General features: G+C 44.0%; 1 protein-coding gene across 6 annotated transcripts in view; it reads right to left on the bottom strand.

Annotated features, from left to right (window-relative positions):
• The window catches only part of LRP1B (LDL receptor related protein 1B), a 2,031,260-nt gene that overhangs the window by 168,476 nt on the left and 1,840,171 nt on the right, over positions 1–22,613 (bottom strand). For all 6 annotated transcript variants that reach the window (XM_068245873.1, XM_068245875.1, XM_068245874.1 and 3 more), the window contains 2 exons: positions 14,513–14,619; positions 6,540–6,672 (listed from right to left, as the gene is read on the bottom strand). In XM_068245873.1, the coding sequence (XP_068101974.1) occupies positions 6,540–6,672; positions 14,513–14,619 (240 nt within the window). The remainder of the gene's footprint in view (positions 1–6,539; positions 6,673–14,512; positions 14,620–22,613) is intronic.

Genomic DNA, 22,613 nt, shown 5'->3' with positions numbered 1-22,613 from the left:
ACATGTAATCTTCATGGATCATATTGTTTAAAAAGAGTACACAGCTTTTTCTGGGGGGAGGCTTATACTTGTGGGTGCTGGATTATGAAAAAAACAATACATCTCACTAATATAAATGTGAAAGTTTGGATGTTTGGTACTCAATCACGCAACAATGGCTGAACGGATTTGAATGACATTTGGCGCACACATAGTACATTACCTGGAATAATATATAGGATACTTTTTATCCCCATAACCAAAAAATGGGCGGAGACAAATACACATTTCACCGGGAAAATGTAAACTGCAGCCATTCTTACACTGTTAATGGCAGGGTTCTCAAACTTTGCACAGTTGGTCGCTGGGTGACTGGGATTAATATTCAGAAAAGTGGGTGGAGCCTATAAAAGCCAATCAAAATTCACCAATTGATTTTAAAGGGGAATATTTACATTGCTGCCATTTTTGCACTGCTAATGGCACACGCCTCAAACATGGTACAGTTGGTCATTGGGTGATTGGGGTTCAAATTTAGGAAGGGGGTGAAGCCACAAACAGCCAATCAGATTTGTTTCATTGCAATGCAAATTATTGATGCCAAACACAGCCAAGCTCACAATCTTGGTAATTAAGTAACTGATAAATTGTGTATTAGGGTTAGGAAAAGTGGGCACAGCAAACACCAGCCAAATACATACCTGGGCTATGCTATGTCATCAGTGGGTGGAGACAAATACAAATTTCATTGGAAACATGTAAACTGCAGCCATTCTTACACAGTTAATGGTAGGGTTCTCAAACTTTGCACAGTTGGTCACTGGGTGACTGGGATTAATATTCAGAAAAGTGGGTGAATCCTACAAAAGTCAATCAAAATTCACCTATTGATTTTCAAGGGGAATATTTCATTGCTGCCATTCTTGCACTGTTCATAGCACAAGCCTTAAACCTGGTACAGTTGGTCATTGGGTGACTGGGGTTCAAATAAAAAAAAAGGGGGTGAAACCATAGCCAATCAGATTTGTTTCATTTTAATGAAAATGATTGATGCCTAAAACCGCAAAGCTCACAAACTAGGGCAGGCCTGGTGCACACCAAGCCTTTTTGGTAGCGATTTCAAAAACGCTGCCACTTGTGAAAACGCTTGGCTAATGTATCTCAATGGGATGGTGCACAACAGCGGTTTGAGGTTTTTAGCAAACCGCAAATGTGGCTCCTGCAGCATTTTTGGGGTTTGCAGATGTGTTTCTGCCTCAATGTAAAGTATAGGAAAGTGGAAAACAGCTCTGAAAAACGCTAGATCAGAGCGGTTTTCTAGGCGTTTTTGTTACAGTAGCTGTTAAGCTTTACTCTAACAATATATGAAATCTGCTACACAAAAATGCTCCACAAAACGCTAGGCATGTTTAGAAAACCTCTCTATACATGCCTAGGAATCGCTCTGAAAATCTGCTTCAAAAGCTGCAAGCGTTTTGCAGATCTGCTAGAGGTTTTCGGTGTGCACTGGGCCTCATTGAATAATTCTGTGTTAGGCCCGGTTCACATTAGCGGTGGCCGTCCGGAATCGCCGTGCCGGAGCCGGACCGCTTGCAGAACGGACGGAACGGATGCACGGCATAGCAATGAAAGCCTATGCGTCCGTTCACATGCGTCCGTTCTGCCGGACCGGAGCCGGACCGGAGCCGGACTCCGGCGTCCGTTCCAACATGCGCTATTTTTTGGTCCGGCTCCTCCGGCAGCCGTATCCGGGGCGGAGCCGGACTGCACCATGCGGCCAATACAAACCAATGAGAACCGGAGAGCGCACAACACACTGGCTAAAAATCCGGATGTTCTACCCCACTTCCTATGCGTATTGAAGCGGCGATTTTGGATGGGGACACATGGGCAAGCATTTTGGAGTGGAGCAGCAGTGATTTTAAACGTGCTGGAGATGTTGGCAGTATGTCGGAGGTGGAGGTGAGTGCTAAACAGCGGAGGGCCTGATTCCACAGGTCCACCTTCTGCTGACCTCCCAGACCCCAACATTTTTATTCCTTTTCTACTATCTTTTGCCAAACGGATCCGAATCGCATCCTGATGAACACCTGATGCAACCTGACTGTCCGGATCCGGTCAGGTCATCCGCTCCGTTTGGCAGAGAACAGCAAGTGTGAACCGGGCCTTAGGGTTAGAAAAAGTGGGTGGAGTAAAACACCAGCCAAATACATACCCGGGCAATGCTGGGCCATCAGCTAGTCATCACATAAAAATGAAATATTAACCTTAGAAAATTCATAGTTTCCAGCCAGCAAAAGGCGCACAAACAACTTTGAAAGGTTTACAGATTTACTGCATTCATCTAAAGCAGGGGTCTCAAACTCGCGGCCCGCGGGCCATTTGCAGCCCTCGTTACAATATTTTGTGGCCCTCGCCTGCAAAAGCTTCCTTATAGTTCGCTTCAGTGCTCCCAAGTAATCCGCCGCATCCCTGCCACTAAACGAGGGCTGCAGAGCCCCCAAATCGCCCGGGGGGCAATCCGCCGACATTTCCTGGAAGGGGCAGAGCTTTCAGCTTCAGCTCTGCCCCTCCTGATGTCAATCGCTGCATGGATCGCCGCCTCTCCCCGCCCCTCTCTGTGAAGGAAGAGTGAGAGGGGCGGGCAGAGGCGGCGATGCGCCGCGATTGACGTCAGGAGGGGCAGAGCTGAAGCTGAAAGCTCTGCCCCTTCCAGGAAATGCCGGCGGATTGCCCCTTGGGCGATTTGGGGGCTCTGCAGCCCTTGTTTTGCGGCGGGGACACAGCGGATTACTTGTAATTGGAGCACTGAAGCGAACTATAAGGTGAAATAGGCAAAATAGTCCGCTTCAGAGTGAATTTGATTTTGAAATAAAAATCAATGCCGGGGGGGGGGGGGGGGGGGGGGTAGAGCTGCTGATTGTGAAATCCCTTATGTGGCCCAGCCTCATCCTGACTTTGCCTCCTGCGGCCCCCAGGTAAATTGAGTTTGAGACCCCTGATCTAAAGCCTAGGTCAGTGATGGCTAACCTTGGCACTTCAGCTGTGGTGGGACTACAAGTCCCATGAGGCATTGCAACACTCAGCTCTAAGCATAACTCGGGGAGGCAGAGGCATTATGGGATTTGTAGTTTTGTCACAGCTGGAGTGCCAAGGTTAGCCATCACTGGCCTAGGTTCTCAGTACATTGTCAATCCATTATCGTTACAGTAGGTTTGAGGTTTAAAAGAATAACAACCTCTATTGTCAGAAAAGTCTGTAGCAGGTTTTAAATGATAATAATTACAGGAAAGACAATAATTAAGGGTGTAGGTGCCCGATATAGATAAAAATACTTCAAAACAATCTTAAAGGGAGTCTGAAGCGAAAATAAAAACAAAAACAGATACTCACCTAAGGAGAGGTAAGGCTCTGAGTCCTATAGAGCTTTTTCCGTTCTCCTCACAGTCCCCGTGTTCCAGCGCTGGATTCCCCCATTGGCAGTCTCCAACCGATTGGTTGGAGACTGCTCTCTTCCTCTTCCCAAAGCTTCGGGAGAGGTAAGAACAACACGGCCTCTCCTTTTAAAGGGACTCTGAGCAGGTTCTAAAATACAAACCTGATGCGTAGCCGGCCGGCGTGATGTCACGTATCGGCCAAGTGGGAAGCAGCCCTGAGACTTTAGGCCGAAGTCATACAATAACGGAGCCAATAAGCGGGACTGGAAGAAGAGCCAAGAAGACACCAGGGGGACTTACGGCCTACGGTGGACTGGAGGAAGCCCCAGGTAAGTGGAAATTCTGATTTTAGAACCTGCTCTGGGTCCCTTTAAAAGGAGAGGCCGTGTTGTTCTTACCTCTTTTGTCTTACTAGAAAAAGGGTTTTTTCTTCACGCACAATAAAAGACAATGCGTTTCGTGAGTGCTTGCCCGCTTCCTCAAGGTCAATTGAAGTAAAAAAGTGCCTTACTGTATGGCCATGTAGAGCTTATGCTCTTTTATGTCAGCTGAAGAACAGTTCCATTATTTTGATTGAAGACACAGTTTAAACCAAAAATTTTAGCTGGAGAACCTTGGTTTGACGCACAAGAAGTAAAATTTCGGCTTATTGTTTACCAAGACATCAGGTGGTGTATTCTGAAGTGTGTCTGAAGCTGACCTTTGAGGAGGAACAATGATTATAAGGAGCTTGCAGTTCTGTAGTTACGATTATGTACTTTTACAGCAAATTGTGTTTTTGACCTAAACAGAAGCAGCAGCCTTTCTGAAGAGCTGATCTCATGTTGTTTAGTCTTGTTTTTACTCAAGGAGACTTGCCATTGTTTGCTTTGTCTCTCTGCAAAAATGTTTCCCACAATGCAATGGGAAAAAAACAAAAAACAAAACACGCTCAGGTTCCCAATTTCCAATTCATACTCCACCACAAAAGAAATAAAAAAGGATTATTATGAAACAGAAAAACCTTTCACCTCCTTACGTCTTTGCAGTTCGCAATAAATAATGCTTGTTGACTGCTTCTGGTGAGGTTGAAAAGCGACTCAATAGCTTCTAAGTCCTCGTGAAAGAATAACGTAAGATTTTCAGAGTTGTGCCCCATAGTTTGTAAAACAAAGGAGCAACATTGATCTAATGTTCAGAAGCCAAGAGGTCTAAACAAAATATAGAAAGATGAAAAAAAAATGCAATGCATGGGAGACTTTTCCTCCATAAAAAAAACACTAAAGAACAGATCGGAAGTTTTGAATTCCCACACTGTAAATCATTAAGAAATGTATTATTATTATTTCTTTAAAGTGACACTGACACGAAAAAACAAAACAAAAAACGTATGATATATTGAATTGTATGTGTAGTATGGTTAATAAATAGAACGTTTGTAGCAAAGAAGAGTCTTATATTTATTTTTATTTTCAGTGATTTCACTTTTTTTTATAACATTGCATCATTCTCTCATATTTGCAATTACTAACCACACACTGTATTTTAAACTATGAAACAGAGCAGAGCTAATGACCCTTTGAACTTCCCTGCAGTAAAACCTTATCTCAACCTCATTTGGGGGAAGAGGCGCCCTGGTATGTGTAAAACTGCGCAATGATGGATTTGGTGGGCACAAGCCGCCCAAGAGGACATACTGCACATGCGCAGTATGTCCAGGTCAAAGGCTGCAGACCGCTCCGACCAGGACAATGGCAGCAATAGCGGGCAACCAGAGGTAGACCCCAGGCCATGGGAGGTGTGGTAAGCCTATGCGCGTGTGCGCGCGCACAAGCACACACACACACACACACAGTCATTTTTAGATTTTAATTAGAATCAAGGTATCCTTTAAGAGCTCTCTCCCCCCCTTATATATTTACACTTTTGCCCCTTTTTAAAGGAAAACTGAGAGCTGTATGGAGGCTGCCATATTTATTTCCTTTTAAACAATACTAGTTGCCTGGTGTCCTGCTGATCCAGCCCCGTTTCTATGTGTGGGCTACCTATACTGTAGGCAACAATACTAGGCTACCTATACTGCTGGCAACTATACTAGGCTACCTATACTGTGGGCAACTATACTAGGAGGCTACCTATACTGTGGGCAACTATACTAGGAGTCTAACTTTACTGCGGGAAACTGTACTAGGCTACCGATACTGCGGGCAACTATACTAGGAGGCTACCTATACTGCGGGCAACTATACTAGGAGTTTACCTTTATGCGGGCAACTATACTAGGCTACCGATATTGCGAACAACTATACTAGGCTACCTATACTGCGGGCAACTATACTAGGAGTCGTCCTTTACTGCGGGCAACTATACTAGGCCACCTATACGGCGGGACACTATACTAGGCCACCTATACTGCGGGCAACTATACTAGGCTACCTATACCATGGCATCTATACCTGGCTAACCTATATTGGGGGCAACTATTCCAAGCTTCCTATACCTGGCATTACCCACCATGGAGCGCTTAGCACACCGCACCTACTCGTATTTTTTTGGGGGGTGGGAGCCATTTAATACCCAGCACCGGTTGTCAAATGCCCTAGGTATGCCACTGCATGTCAGCCTCCATATTCCACTCATGTCAGGTTCTATTTAAGGCATCTTTATGGTCCAAATTTTTATTAAAGCACTTGTTATTTATAGTGACTACACAATTCAGCTGACTTTTGGTCTAGATAAATGTCTTTATATTTCTGTCTGGATGGCCTCTTTAATACGTGGTACAGAAAGCCCAACCGTGCAGTGTGACACCTTCAAATGGAGAGGTGGTAGCTATGAGAAGGAGACAGGATATCATGCAAAGTATTTCCTACCACTGGCATGCCCTAGAGCCATAGGAAGTCTGCATAAGATATTTTTTTTCCGAGGAATAGAAATCAGTTGACTAACTGCAGAAGCAAACGACGTTTGACACAGAAAAGTCTTATCATTTAATTCAGATGAAGATTGGTCGCAATGGTCCGCGTGGCACTCCCAAAGCATTTAATCCGTCAAATTTACAGGGCACAGGGGTGTTCCTAGTTTATCAGAGCATACACAGCAAATGAGATACATGAGGAGCAGAGATAATTTAGACTCTCTAACCTCTTTCACAATTATCTTCGTCGCTGCCATCCACACAGTCATGAACGCCATCGCACAGCCACCGCACCGGGACACAGTAGGCTCGATTCCTGCAGCGGAACTGGTTCTCTTTACAGTCTGTCACACAGTCGAGCTGCAAAGAAGAGGGAAAAGGTCTAAATACACTTCAAGGATAACTTTGTATAAAATGTGATAATGCTCATGTCATTGCTACACAAATCGTATGCACTGGCTTTACATTTTACAGCTAGATACAATTAATTGTGCTGTATTCACTAAAAGCCAGTAAAATGGGGATCAGGAAATTTGGGCGCTTGGGGCTAATGAACTATTTGGGCATCCCATAGGTGTTAATGCTAAATATCAACAATTGGACACCCGATGAATAGAGGGCACCGGGACCGTCCATGTTTGGTTTTGAGAATTAGTGTTTTAAAAAATATCATTTTAACAATAGAATTTTTCTTTACATTTTTAAATGTATTATTTTAGAAATGTATTGCTTTTTGTATTAACGCTATTAGCAGAGGAGAAAGGGGGTTTAAGGGTATGCACCAACGGGAGGGGTTTGGGGTCTTAGAGTTAGGCGCCACCAGGGGGGTCTTAGGGTTAGGTACCACCAGGGGAGTCTTAGGGTTAAAAACAAATTACCCACAGGGTTGCTCGTAAACTACTCCAGCGCGAATCTACGCATCGTAGTACGTAGGCGAAGTTTAAGAACTACACTTACGCATTTCCGCGTAGTCGTAGTCCCGCTATGAGTAGCTTCGCCCGCTACGCGTAGTTGACGTATGTATTGCGAAGTCAACTACGCGTGCGGTAACTGCATTTATATGGGTCATTGCGCATGCGCAGAAATTTTATTGCCCTTTATACGCATACAATTCCGCATTGGATGTTGGAATGTATGCTTAAATTAGTTTGTGTATGCGCATAGTTAGCAGATTATTGCGGAAATTTTTCCCCATAAGGGCATAAGCGGTCGCGTCAACTACGCTACGCAATATGTGAAGCTTGCGTATTTTAATGCGTAGTCTACGGTATGCTAACGTAGCGAAGTGGCTGATTTCGGAGCCATAGATTGCGAAGCGTATTTGCGTAAAAATACGCGTAGTTCCAGCGTAGCGAAGTTGGCTGCCTATGACCATCCCTGGTTACCCAAGATAAACTTGACCATGACCAATGGGTCTAGTCAAGTTAACATACTAGAATATGTAGAAGTGATACCCTTATGTGTCCCCTTTTAAGATGCAAGTCTTATTTGTGGGTAAATTTAAGCAGGGACCTTAAAGGGGATGAACTATAGGCAAAACCTTGTCATCAACCTCAATAGTTAAGTATTGACCCAAATCATTCAATAACCAATTAAAACATCAGTTTCTTATAAATCTTTAAAAAAAAGATTCACATAAATACAAATACACAGTATCCACATGGCCATTACAGCAAAGCCGTGATTAAAGTGGATCCAAATTAAAAATACAAGATTTCAGAAATAAAATCTATTTTCTAAATTATAATAATAAATAGCAGCTTTTTTTCAGCTGCATGATGACAAATATAAAATATTTTACATTTATTGGAGGAACCCCTCCCTTCCTTTCATATTGCCGGGACAGAATCCAGCAGTCTGGTGGAGAAGATAAAAAAAACAAAAACAAAACACAGGATGCTACTGATAAAGTCACAGGGGAGGTGATCTCAGCTTGTGTGAGATTTCACATAGACGACGCCCCTGTGAGGGAGGGTAGCTGATGACACCAAACACACCCATGATCTAAAACCTCCTACTAAGCTCAGAAGTAATGGCTGCCACCTGTATAACCCTAGTTATGAAAAGAAAAGGGTGAAAAGCATACACTGAAATGCTCATAGGCTTGAAAGAGTGTTTATCTTTGTATGTATCAGAGTGGTGCAACCAAATATTTTGAATACAAAAAAAAGTTTTGTTTGGGTCCGCTTTAAACAGTTTACAAACATTATGCATAGTTCCCAATAAGTGTACCATGAAACTGGAAATTGTCCCTTATATCATGTCCACATTTATATAAGTACAGTGGCGGCTCCAGGACATTTTTTTAGGGGGTGCTATGCAGGTGCTGGATCTTCTCTGGGGGTAGCTTAAAATTCAGGGGGCCAAAACAGGGGGCATGGTCAAAAAAGGGGCATGTCTATGCACTGGAAAGTGGGCGTGTATAGGTAATAAAGTTGCCCCAGTATAGGTAGTATAGTTCCCCAGTATAAGTAGTATAGCTGCCCCAGCATGGGTAGTACAGCTGCCCCAGCATAGGTAGTACAGCTGCCCCAGCATAGGTAGTACAGCTGCCCCAGCATATGTAGTACAGCTGCCCCAGTGTAGGTAGTACAGCTGCCCCAGTGTAGGTAGTACAGCAGCCCCAGTGTAGGTAGTACAGCAGCCCCAGTGTAAGTACTACAGCTTCCCCAGTGTAAGTACTACAGCTGCCCCAGTGTAAGTACTACAGCTGCCCCAGTGTAGGTAGTACAGCTGCCCCAGTGTAGGTAGTCCCAGTGTAGGTAGTGAAGGTATTCCCAGTGTAGGTAGTACAGCTGCCCCAGTGTAGGTAGTCCCAGTGTAGGTAGAACAGCTGCCCCAGCATAGGTAGTATAGCTGCCCCAGCATAGGTAGTATAGCTGCCCCAGTGTAGGTAGTACAGCTGCCCCAGCATAGGTAGTACAGCTGCCCCAACGTAGGTAGTACAGCTCCCCCAGCGTAGGTAGTACAGCTGCCCCAGTGTAGGTAGTATAGCTGCCCTAGTGTAGGTAGTACAGCTGCTCCAGCATAGGTAGTATGCTGCCCCAGTGTAGGTAGTATGCTGCCCCAGTGTAGGTAGTATGCTCCCCGAGCATAGGTAGTATGCTGCCCCAGGGTAGGTAGTATGCTGCCCCAGGGTAGGTAGTATGCTGCCCCAGGGTAGGTAGTATGCTGCCCCAGCATAGGTAGTATGCTGCCCCAGGGTAGGTAGTATGCTTCCCCAGTGTAGGTAGTATGCTGCCCCAGTTTGTGGGTAGTATGGCTGCCCCAAGGTAGGTAGTATGCTGCCCCTGCATAGGTAGTATACTGCCCCAGTGTGTGGGTAGTATGGCTGCCCCAGTGTAGGTAGTATACTGCCCCAGCGTAGGTAGTATGCTGCCCCAGTGTGTGGGTAGTATGGCTGCCCCAGGGTAGGTAGCATGCTGCCCCAGCATAGGTAGTATGCTGCCCCAGGGTAGGTAGTATGCTGCCCCAGTGTGTGGGTAGTATGGCTGCCCCAGGGAAGGTAGTATGCTGCCCCAGCATAGGTAGTATGCTGCCCCAGGGTAGGTAGTATGTTGCCCCAGGGTAGGTAGCATGCTGCCCCAGCGTAGGTAATATCCTGCCACAGTGTGTGGGTAGTATGGCCGCCCCAGGGTAGGTAGTATGCTGCCCCAGCATAGATAGTATGCTGCCCCAGGGTAGGTAGTATGCTGCCCCAGTGTGTGGGTAGTATGGCTGCCCCAGGGTAGGTAGCATGCTGCCCCAGCATAGGTAGTATGCTGCCCCAGGGTAGGTAGTATGCTGTCCCAGTGTGTGGGTAGTATGGCTGCCCCAGGGTAGGTAGTATGTTGCCCCAGGGTAGGTAGTATGTTGTCCCAGGGTAGGTAGCATGCTGCCCCAGGGTAGGTAGCATGCTGCCCCAGCGTAGGTAGTATGCTGCCACAGTGTGTGGGTAGTATGGCCGCCCCAGGGTAGGTAGTATGCTGCCCCAGCATAGGTAGTATGCTGCCCCAGCTTAGGTAGTATGCTGCCCCAGTGTGTGGGTAATACAGTTGCCCCAGGGTAGGTAGCATGCTGCCCCAGCGTAGGTAGTGTGCTGCCACAGTGTGTGGGTAGTATGGCCGCCCCAGGGTAGGTAGTATGCTGCCCCAGCATAGGTAGTATGCTGCCCCAGGGTAGGTAGTATGTTGCCCCAGGGTAGGTAGCATGCTGCCCCAGGGTAGGTAGCATGCTGCCCCAGCGTAGGTAGTATGCTGCCACAGTGTGTGGGTAGTATGGCCGCCCCAGGGTAGGTAGTATGCTGCCCCAGCATATGTAGTATGCTGCCCCAGCGTAGGTAGTATGCTGCCACAGTGTGTGGGTAGTATGGCCGCCCCAGGGTAGGTAGTATGCTGCCCCAGCATAGGTAGTATGCTGCCCCAGCGTAGGTAGTATACTGCCCCAGTGTGTGGGTAATACAGTTGCCCCAGGGTAGGTAGCATGCTGCCCCAGCGTAGGTAGTGTGCTGCCACAGTGTGTGGGTAGTATGGCCGCCCCAGGGTAGGTAGTATACTGCCCCAGCGTAGGTAGTATGCTGCCCCAGTGTGTGGGTAGTATGGCTGCCCCAGGGTAGGTAGCATGCTGCCCCAGCATAGGTAGTATGCTGCCCCAGGGTAGGTAGTATGCTGTCCCAGTGTGTGGGTAGTATGGCTGCCCCAGGGTAGGTAGTATGTTGTCCCAGGGTAGGTAGCATGCTGCCCCAGCGTAGGTAGTATGCTGCCACAGTGTGTGGGTAGTATGGCCGCCCCAGGGTAGGTAGTATGCTGCCCCAGCATAGGTAGTATGTTGCCCCAGCATAGGTAGTATGCTGCCCCAGTGTGTGGGTAATACAGTTGCCCCAGGGTAGGTAGCATGCTGCCCCAGCGTAGGTAGTGTGCTGCCACAGTGTGTGGGTAGTATGGCCGCCCCAGGGTAGGTAGTATGCTGCCCCAGCATAGGTAGTATGCTGCCCCAGTGTGTGGGTAATACAGCTGCCCCAGGGTAGGTAGTATGCTGCCCCAGCCTGCTCCCCCTCCCCTCCCACAGCTGGCGCTCGTGCATCCTTGTGAGCTGGCGGCCACTACCTCTGTGTCTGTTCCCACCCGCTGCCTCCTCTCCTACGTCAGGCATCTGCCCACCTCTTCTCCCTCTGTAGTGCTACAAGAAAATGGCCAACGATGTCCACAAATGCGGACATCGGCGGCCATTTTCTTGTAGCAATACAGAAGAGAGAGAGAGCGGGGCAGCCAGCGGCTGGGGTGCTCAAGGGGTGCTTGGAGAATTTTAGGGGGTGCTTTAAAGCACCCCCCTGGTGCCGCCCATGTATAAGTATCATGGAAATCCTCTTTGGGACAAATATATCCATTCTCATTACTCCTGAACAAGTGAATATTATATGGTCCGATGTTTCACAAAATGCGGTGAGAAAATTGTTTGTTTACCTAAGGGTTAAAGAGACACTGAAGCGGAAAAAAAATTATGATATTATGATTTGTATGTGTACATCAGATACATCAGTTTAATTGTTTCCAGTACAGGAAGAGTTGAGAAACTCCAATTGTTATCTCTATGCAAACAAGCCATTAAGCTCTACGACTAAGTTAGTCGTGGAGAGGGTTGTTATCTGACTTTTATTATCTCAACTGTAAGTGAACTGTTTACTTTTTCTCTGCCAGAGGAGAGGTCATTAGTTCACAGACTGCTCTGAAAGAATCATTTTGAATGCTGAGTGTTGTGTAATCTGCACATATTAGAGAATGATGCAATGTTAGAAAAACACTATATACCTGAAAATAAAAGTATGAGAATATTTTCTTTGCTGCTAATCTTCTAGTAATTATTCATAGTACACAACCAATTCACTATATCATATATTTTTTTTCGCTTCAGTGTCTCTTTAAGATCTCAAACTATAGCACACACTGGACCTAGAGGTATTTGTGCTTAAGGAAAATCCTCCTCAAGAATGATCATGATCAACCACCAGAGACCTAACCCTTAAGGCTGCAATGACAGTCACTAAAATAATAATACAATACAAAACTGACCAAAAATGACTGAAGACTCCACCCACTAAAATGTATATCCCCTGACCCAATCTTGTCCCAGCAAGAGACTGTAAGACAAGCTGTCTGAAATGTAATCCTCCTTTGACCTATGCACGACTAAACCTATCATAGGGGGCTTTCCTAGTCCGCTGCTCTCCCCCGTCTAGGCCCTGCTTAACCTTAAAGGGATACTGTAGGGGGGTCAGGGGAAAATGAGTTGAAGTTACCCGGGGCTTCTAATGGTCCCCCGCAGACATCCTGTGCCCGCGCAGCCACTCCCTGATGCTCCGGCCCCGCCTCCGGTTCACTTCTGGAATTTCAGACTTTAAAGTCTGAAAACCACTGCGCCAGCGTTGCCGTGTCCTTGCTCCCACTGACAGCACCAGGAGTGTATTGCGCAGGCCCAGTATGGTCTGTGCCTGCGCCGTGCGCTCCTGATGACACCAGGGGGAGCGAGGACACAGCAACGCAGGTGCAGTAGTTTTCAGACTTTAAATTTAGAAATTCCAGAAGTGAACCGGAGGCGGGGCCGGAGCATCGGGGAGTGGCTGCGCAGGCACAGGATGTTGCGGGGGACCATTAGAAGCCCTGGGTAACTTCAACTCATTTTCCCCTGACCCCCCTACAGTATCCTTTTAAAGGAAACCTAAGGGATATGGATGCTACAATATTTGTTTCCTTTAAAGCAATACCAGTTTCCTGGGAGTCCTGCTGATCATTCTGGCATCAGTAGTGTCACACACCAGAAAAAAAGCATGCAGCTAATCTTGTCAGATTGTTGTCAGAAATATCTGATGTGCTGCATGCTTGTTTAGGGTCTATGGGGCTAAAATTACTAGAGGCAGAGGATCAGCAGGGCTGCCATGCAACTGGTATTGTTTAAAATGAAATAAATATAGCAGCCTCCATATACCTCTCACTTTTGGTTTCCTTTAAAAAGAAACAAGCTAAACTTGCTGGAAACCATAGAAACAGTATACAGATCTGTACTCAGGACTTCCCAGAATACGTATTTCTCAGCATTTATTTTTTTTACATCATCTATGAAGGAAAGAGGGAGAAAGGGGTTAATTAGATTTCTAATGAATCCCCATAGATGACTAATTAGGGATGAACTAGCTGGTTATAAAAACACAATTGGGTAATTAAGGGCTAATTTGGGGTTAATTATACATTATCTATGATTACAATTACTGTAATTTCCCATTAACCAACATATACTTAGTTCTCATGCTCTACTCATACTGCAGACCACAAAGAGTCTCTGATTCACCTATCTCTACAGATCTTCAAACATCTCCTCTGAGGATATCATAACTGTTAGTCAGATAGAAATTGTCTGGATTTAAAAAGGAACTTTAATTAAGGAAGGATTTTAGTTCATCCCAATCAGCAGCCGATACCCCCTTTCCAAAGAGAAAACTTTCCCTTTGCCTGAAACGATGTCAGGAACTCCCTGCATTGTCCCCATTTGTTCTGTGCTCCCCCATGTTCTCTTACTCTCCCCTTGTATAGCTATAAGCAGCATCAGCACAGCTCACATAATCCATCGGCTCCAGCGGTGATCAGAGACCTCTCCATCACTGTTCCCCTAGTGTGGGTTCTGTTGATGACATGAGCAGCAGAAGCCAGCACTAGGGGAGCTATGCGGGAGAGGAGAGGTCTCTGATCTCCATTGGAACTAATTGATTAGGTGAGCTGTACTGCTTATAACTGTACAAGGGGAGCGGAGAGGAACCTGGGGAAACAAAGGGGACACATGGGGGAGCAGAGGAGACACATGGGGGAGTGGAGAGGACACATGGGGGACAGAAAGGGACACATGGGAGAGAAGGGGAAAAATGAGGAGAGAAAGGGACACATAGGGGACAGAATGGGACACATGGGGACAGAAGGGGTTACATATAGGACACATGAGGACACTTGAGGGGCAAGAGACACAGGAGGACATGAGGTACAAGGGGAAACAATAATTGGAGAGAACATCTACAAGACGCTCCTGGACCATGGACGCACCAGGTTTAGTTTCCGTTTTTGTCCTCTAAACCTAGGTGTGCCTTATAGTCCAGAGCGTGTTATAGGTCAAAAAATATGGTAGTTTACAATCTTTTTTACTAAATTCCAGCACGTGGAAGTAGGCCACCATCACTCACCTCATCTGAGCCATCAGCGCAGTCATATTCCCCATTACACCTCAGGTAGGCCGAGATGCAGCCTCCACTGGAGCAGACATACTCGTTGGAAGAACAGGTTGGTGAGGCTGGTGAAGAAAGAAATTCATTTTACATCAGAAATGACTTAATATAGTACAGTGTAAAGCAATAGGGTTAGTGCTTACTTAGAGAAAGTGGCTTGATAAGTTTCCTCCCCAAGTGTATTCAAAAGGGCTGCTGTATGTACAATTACATTTACTATTTTACAAATAAAAGGCAAAGGTTTACTTTTATGGTGCCCATACACGGTACAATAAAAATGTTCGATTTTCCAGTTTATTCGATCTAAATGATCGAATCAAATGAAAGTCGAAATAATATATTTTTTTTTTCGATCAAGAAATTAGAGCGATTATCCTGTTTTTTTTTTTTTTTGTTTTGTTTTTTTTTAGAAAAATCTGATCGGACATGCTGGAAAAATTTTAATGATTGTGTGTTGTAATTGTATCATGTATGTTACATTGGCCTCGATTCATAAAGCATTCCCGCATTCGGAAATGCAGAAAACCGCTCACTTTACCGACCACACAGCAAAATATGTATTCATAAAGGCTTTTTCCGCATGAAAAGCTGACATTCGCGAGCAGAGTGATCAATCACCGCCTTGCGCGGTGATTATCATAGCAAAAGTAACAAATGTCAATTCATAAAGATTAGAGGTAGCGGTATGCGGACGGGTATTACCGCTACCTCTGATGTGGCGAGAAGCGTGCGGAATACATTGCAGTGAATGGGACAGACCTCCCAAGCAGCTGCAGAGAGAACATCGCACGGAGGGATTCCGCCTGCTTCCCCTGTTTCCGCATGTCTCCCGACAGCCTTACGCCTGCCTACAGCGGAATATCTCCGCACGCCTGTCACATCTAGCAAAATTTTTGTGAATTACCACCCTGAAGGCGGAAATACCGACAGCGGTGTTTCCCCGCTCGACGTTACCTTCCCGACAGCACTTTTATGAATCGAGGCCATTGTATCCTAATTGTAAACATTTTTCAAAGACTGTAATCTTTATTTGCATTGTCTTCAAAACAGGATGAAAGATTATGTATTGTATATTATATTATCAATAAAAAGTCATTTTTAGGAGAAAGAAGATAGATACAATAGTTTTTTTCATTCGTTTATTTTCGCCTCTGGCATCTTTTAAGATAAGTGCATAATGAAAATTGGCAAAAACCTATCAGCCACCAAATAACTGAAAATATAATCTCTTAGTTCAATAATAGGAGTGTTTAAAGTGACACAGAAGCAAAACAAAGAAATCTGATACTTATCTATGGAGAGAGAAGGCTGATCATTTTGAGCCTTCAATGTACCCTCTTGGTCCCCTCGCTCCAGCACTGCCCCCCGTTTCCACTGGTCGAAAATGTTTTTGGGGACCCTCCTAAAGCTTCAGGAGCACTTGTGTCCCCGGGTTCTCCTGAAGATGGGCGGTTTCGTGTTGCACATGGGCGAGGCCACACTCGCAAAACCATCCCAGGGCAATTGCCAGTTGATGCAGGAATGTGCAAATTTTGTATTCTAATTTATGCTGCTTGAGAATGGATCACTCTAATACTGGTGGAATTCAATTGGTCCATTTTTTAAAAGGGAACCTGAAGTGAGGGCTGGAACCCACTAGAGTGATCTTTTGAGCGTTTAGGGAGCGTGAGAAATCGCTACCGATTTCCCTAAACGCTCTGCCAATGTAAATGGAAGGTGCAAATTTCACAGAAGCGATTGCGATTAGCAAAATCGCAAACACAGGGCATGCAGCATTTTGTTAGCATTTGCGCTTCAATGTAAAGTATATAATCACTGGTGTAATCGCTCATCAAAACTTGCACGAGCGATTTTGCTAGCGTTTTAAAGTTACTGCACACTGTAACAAAACTAAAAATAATTGAAAGGACCAATCAGACTTTAAGACGCTATTCGCTAATCGCTACACAACCGCTGGCAAATTGATTACACTTTCTAAAATCGCTCCCTAAAACGCTCATGAAATCGCTTACAAACTGCTCATACAAAACGCTAGCGATTGCGATTAGAGATAGCGTTTTGTAGTGGGTTCCTGCCCTCAGAGGCATATGGAGGCTGCCATATTTATTTCATTTTAAAAAATACCAGTTGCCTGGCAATCCTGCAGACACTCTGCCTTAATACTTTTATCCATAATCTCCATACACACATTTAATTTTAATCTGCAGATGACAGGCCAATTTTACTACTGCCATGTAGTATGAGAGCCAGCAGATTTTTAATACTATTAACAGACTGTGTAGGTATACTTTCATACTACATGGAAGTGGTTAAATTGACTAGTCATCTGCAGATAAAAATTGGATGTGTGTATGGACCTGTAGACCATGAGCAAGCATGCAGATGAGAGGTTTCTGACTACAATCTAATTGGATTAAGTTGCATGCTTTTTTCAGGTGTGTGATTCAGACACTACTGATGCAGGACTGCCAGGCAACTGGTATTGTTTGAAAGGAAAAACAGGGCAGCATATATTTGCATACAATATAAGTCAAATCCTGCATTAACTTGGAGCTATTTGCATTTAATTTGCCATCCCTAATTCCAAGTTGATCATGAAGAAAAAAAAATAGATTAGAGATTTGTTAAAGAGATTTGTTTCCTACATCAGTAAAGCAAATGCACTCTGCTGCTTACAAGAAATTACCAGTCTAACCACTAGATGGAGCTCCAATATATAATACATTTTCTCTTTTACTAATTCATGTACAGTATTCCTTATTTTTGTGTGACTCAATTGCACTTCATTTTTTAGTATCTTATAAATTAACACACACAAAAAAAAAAAAACAAGCAGAAAAAAAAAAAACCCTCCACAACATTTTTAGTTTGTTAGTTTGTGTGCACAGAGCTGGAGAAGATGATGCAGGAGAGATGTGAGTACTCAATGCCAGAGAGGCATCTCGAGTAGCACATTCACAAACATACTTCAGCGCCTACAATAGCCATTGATGATGTCACCGATGGAACATGTCTTGGATTCAAAGGTGAGATTCCCCACTTCAGGGAATTGCAAATTAGACTCTTCTTCGGCTTCTATTTAAAATGAGTAAGAAAAGTGTATGATGCTTGAAGTGAGTTAATTATTGCTTTTAGTGTTTCTGTGTAGCGATTCAATGTCAAGCCTGGTTTATTGAACACTAGTTGGGTCACGCTCTGCAGGTACTACAAGGAATAAATAAGATCTAGCTGAAAATTGGGATTAATGCAGGCTTAAAGAGAACCCGAGGTGTGTTTAAAGAATGTTATCTGCATACAGAGGCTGGATCTGCCTATACAGCCCAGCCTCTGTTGCTATCCCAAACCCCCCTAAGGTCCCCCTGCACTCTGCAATCCCTCATAAATCACAGCCATGCTGTGAGGCTGTGTTTACATCTGTAGTGTCAGTCTCAGCTGCTCCCCCGCCTCCTGCATAGCTCCGGTCCCTGCCCCCGTCCCTTCCCTCCAATCAGCAGGGAGAGAAGGGATGCAGGCGGGGACCGGAGTTTTGCAGGAGGCGGGGAGAGCAGCAGACTGACACTATAGAGATAAACACAGCCAGCTCTGACAAGCTGTTTGTCAGCAGCGTGGCTGTGATTAATGAGGGATTGCAGAGTGCGGGGGGACCTTAGGGGGGTTTGGGATAGCAACAGAGGCTGGGCTGTATAGGCAGATCCAGCCTCTGTATGCAGATAATATTCTTCAAACCCACCTTGGGTTCTCTTTAAGCCACAGTTCAGCCACATTCTTTATATGCATTTAATACAGCATTATTAGAGAGTAATTATTCCTAAAAAGAAAAAAAATGGTTTATAAGAAAAGCCTTAGTTTATGTGAAATTCCTACTATAACTATGCATAAATGACATCTACTTCATAGAGACCTACAGCTGCTCTTTCCCTGTTTTGGGGCATAACTAGTGGTGCTTGGATACAATCTGTGATCACGGCATAGCCATGATTCACAAGCATTTTTTCCCTATCCGACATCTGGAATTGATCACGGAATTCAATCACGGATGCGGCCGTTATTTCACGTATTCAGCCCGTGATCACGGCAAAAATACCCCTGATTATAAGGTGAAAAGCTGCTGACTTTAGTGGTTAATAGCAAAGCCCCCTTACATGGTATAACCGATTCAGCACCGCAGTCCGAAAATCTCATGCATCCGAGCAACGTTCACCTCCCATTCATTCGCCTATAACTTTATTGCTACTTATCACAATGAATTGATCTATATCTTGTTTTTTCCGCCACTAATTAGGCTTTCTTTGGGTGTTACATTTTGCTAAGAATTATTTTTTCTAAATCTATTTTAACAGGAAGATTAAGAAAGAAATGAAAAAAAATTATTATTTCTCAGTTTTTGGCCATTATAGTTGGAAATTAATATACGCTACTGTAATTAAAACTCATGTATTTTATTTGCCCATCTGTCCCAGTTATTACACAGTTTAAACGATGTCCCTATCACAATTTATGGTGCCGATATTTCATTTAGAAATAAAGGTGCATTTTTTCAATTTGTGTCCATCACTATTTATAAGCTTATAATTTTAAATAATATAATAACATATTCTCTTGACATGCATATTTAAAAAGTTCAGACCCTTGGGTAACTATTTATGTTGTTTTTGGTTTTTTTTATTGTATTTTTTATTTTTATTTTTAATAAAAAAAGTGTATGTGGGTAATTTTTGGTGTGGGAGGGAAACTATTAATTTTAAATGTAAAATAATATTTTTTTTTTATTAAAAATGTATTGTGGTGCAGTTTACTATTTGGCCACAAGATGGCCACAGTGAAAAAAGTCCTGGATGCGAACGATCTCGCATCCAGGAACTTAAAAGCAGGGGAGATGTTTCCTGGGGGCAGAAATACCGCGCTCTCTGGAGAGAAAGCGTCGGTATTTCTGCGGGGAAGATAGATCGGTGAATGGGAATAATATTCCCATTCACTGATCGGGGGGCTAGCGGCGGGCAGCGGGAGCGCGCCCGATCGCGCGCACGAGGCGGCGGCAGCAGCAGTGCCTATCTGGACGAGGAAGCTCGTCCAGATAGGCCGAACTGGATAAACACCAAATTTGCAGGATTTATTAAAGTGGTATAAGACCCTGACATAATATTCAATAAAAACATGTTTTCCTACTTTCAATATGCCATACGGTTAGCATATTTGCTTTTGTGCATAAGTATTATTATTCATTTAGAAATTATACATTCCTAAAGTAAACTTATTTTACTCTGAGAGCTGACTTTGCATTTTATTTATAACTGCTTTATTCATCCTCTAACTTAATCAGAGAGCATTTATGCTTGTCTGACTTTTTCAGGGGACCCAGCAGTGTGAGAGAAGGCTTTGTTTACATTTCTCACTTGATACAATTAAACACAAGATAACATTATGTAAAGTTTCGGAAACGGCCAGCTCTGCAGACAGGGAAGCTTCTAAAGCCTGTGTTAACCCTTTGAATGTAGTTCTAGTAAAAAAAAATGCTGGTTGTATATCATACGCTGTAAATAATCTACTACAGCAAAGTAGAAATGATGGGTTTCATTCCGCTTTGAATAGAATAGTGGGAACTGGGGAAAAAAACTATTCCAAAAAGACCTTATAGTTTTTGAGATAATCGATTTTAAAGGTTCAAAGGAAAATACTATACATATAAATGCGGTAATGACAGTTAATGTATTTACTGCATTTACATGTATACTTTTTTCCTTTGAAATTTCCTTTGAACCTTTAAAATCGAATATCTCAAAAACGAGGTCTTTTTGAAAAACATTTTTTAACATTGTAGCCACTGATCACCTTTAGAATCCATGCAATTCTAGGGATTGGGGCATGTACGGGGGCTTTGCTATTAATCCGGATCACGTACCCATGATCACGGATTTTACAGGCAATCATGGATACAATCCAAGTCGAATTCGTCAGTCAGTTTCAAAACCGGATCATAATCATGGCTTATCCGGATTTTGGGACTGCCGTGGCCGGATTTATTCGAATCCGTAATCGGGGGTATCCGAGCAACATTAGGCATAACTACAGGGGAGCAACTCCTGCAGGGGGACCCAGAGCTTTAACTACTACTTCAGTGTCTCCAATAAAGGGGTCCATCCTTCAGTTTAGGTGTTTTTGTGGCTATACTTGTTATGGGTGTGAAGATTATGATATCTACACTTGTTTTATGACCCTTCAAGACAGTCCCTCTTTGAGAATCCAATCCCTCTGTCCCTCTTTCCTTCTCATCTGTCCCTCTTTCAGGACTCATGTACAGATCTATGTAAATATATATATAAATTAGAACCAGGTCGGCCAGGTCGGTGGTCACTTCATGTTTAGGTAATTTTTGGTGTGGGAGGTAAACAGCTAATTTTAAATGTAATAATGTGGGTTTATTTTATTAAAAAATGTATGTAGATGTAGTTTTACTATTGAGTTTTACAGTGAGATTTTTTTTTTTGTAGCCCTGAAAGCGAAGTGCTCGATTCCAGGAAGCATATAGAAGATGGGAAACTTTTTTTGTCAGAAAGACTGCAGCCTCCGATAAGAACCCATAGGTTTTTCTGCCAGGGACTTAGATCAATGAAAGGGAACTATGTTCCCATTCATTGATCTCCGGGCTACCGGGGGCGGCGCGGGAGCACACCGACACGCGCAACAGAAAGGCAGCAGCCACCTGGACGTGACGATCACATCCAGGCGGCAGGAATGGTTAATTGCGCAAGCTATTTAAACTGTTGCAATTCTTACATTGTTAAAGGCAGAGGTCTCAAAACAGACATTCGTTGAGTGACCGGGGCTCAAATTTGTAAAAGAGGGCGGAGCCACTAATAGCCAATCAGAGTTGTTTCATTTCATTGGGAAAATTGAAATTATTGATGCCAAGGACCACAAAGCTCACAAACTTGGTCATTGAGTGACTGTGTGCCAAAGTTAGGAAAGGTGGGCGGAGCCAAAAGCAAACAAATACATTCCCGGGCGACTCCGGGTCATCAGCTAGTATAAAATAAAACCATGGGCTATCTAAAAAAAAGTCATTTTTAGGAGTAGGAGGTCAGGAAAATACAATTGTTTATCTCATCAGTTTATTTTAACCTCGGGTTCACTTTAAACTCAGAGATGGACTAGGATGTAATGGGGTTGTAGCCAAGGTAGTAGATTTGGGGCCCCCTTGTGGTCTTTTTTGGCAAACTGAAGTAAAGCGAGGTCAAAAAAGGTGGCAGTTGGGCCCCTTGACACTCACTAGCCCCCAAGCACCTGCCTAGGTTGCCTGGTGGATGATCCTGCTCTGCTTAAACTATCGGATTTTGCAGAGCTGTGAGTGTTTTTTTCCTGAAATGAAAGCCTCGACGAACAATTACCACTGAAATGTGTGTGGCCTGCAAAAAAAATAATACATCATAATTTTCACTGAACCGATATTCGCAGAGGATTCCTCTCCTAAACATATTTTAACAGCGAGCACATTTTATACTCCTCTGCGCGTGAAATGCGAATGAACCACCTGCTAAATGTGAACACGTTGGAAAGGGCATACCTGCCATTTAAACTATAATAGAACACACTGCTTGATTCCTACCTTAAATGGACACCGTCCTCGTATAATGGGAGGACACGCTGGAGGAGCAAATGCTCCAATTCTTTATAATTACCACACTGTTAGAGAATCAGTCTGAAGAGTAACTACCGGCTGCAGCAGAGTCCATTAGGTCAGAAGCCTTAAGCATAAAAGCTGCTTGCTATTATTATTTACTGAGTTAAACATTATTTTCTGTATAGAATTATAAAAAAAAAGCCTTTTGCTTTTACTTTAGAGTTCATGTTTTCTTTTCTTGTATTTGCTGTTTGGATCTCTAGTGCGGCTATTACATGTCTTTAAGAAGAAGAAAGTGTATTGCGTCGCTATTCAAGGCCGAGTAAGAACCTTGAGTATATTTAGATGAAAGTAGGATAAAGGTAGGAGATGTTCATAAGTGGTAGCAAGGCCTCCAGAATCAGAGACAATGCAAATACTTTTAGCATGTTTTTCTTGAAG

The sequence above is a fragment of the Hyperolius riggenbachi genome, chromosome 7 (assembly GCF_040937935.1).
Source record: "Hyperolius riggenbachi isolate aHypRig1 chromosome 7, aHypRig1.pri, whole genome shotgun sequence".
Taxonomy (NCBI): domain Eukaryota; kingdom Metazoa; phylum Chordata; class Amphibia; order Anura; family Hyperoliidae; genus Hyperolius; species Hyperolius riggenbachi.
The sequence above is the reverse complement of the archived record's forward strand: the minus strand, read 5'-3'. Positions and strand labels throughout refer to the sequence as shown.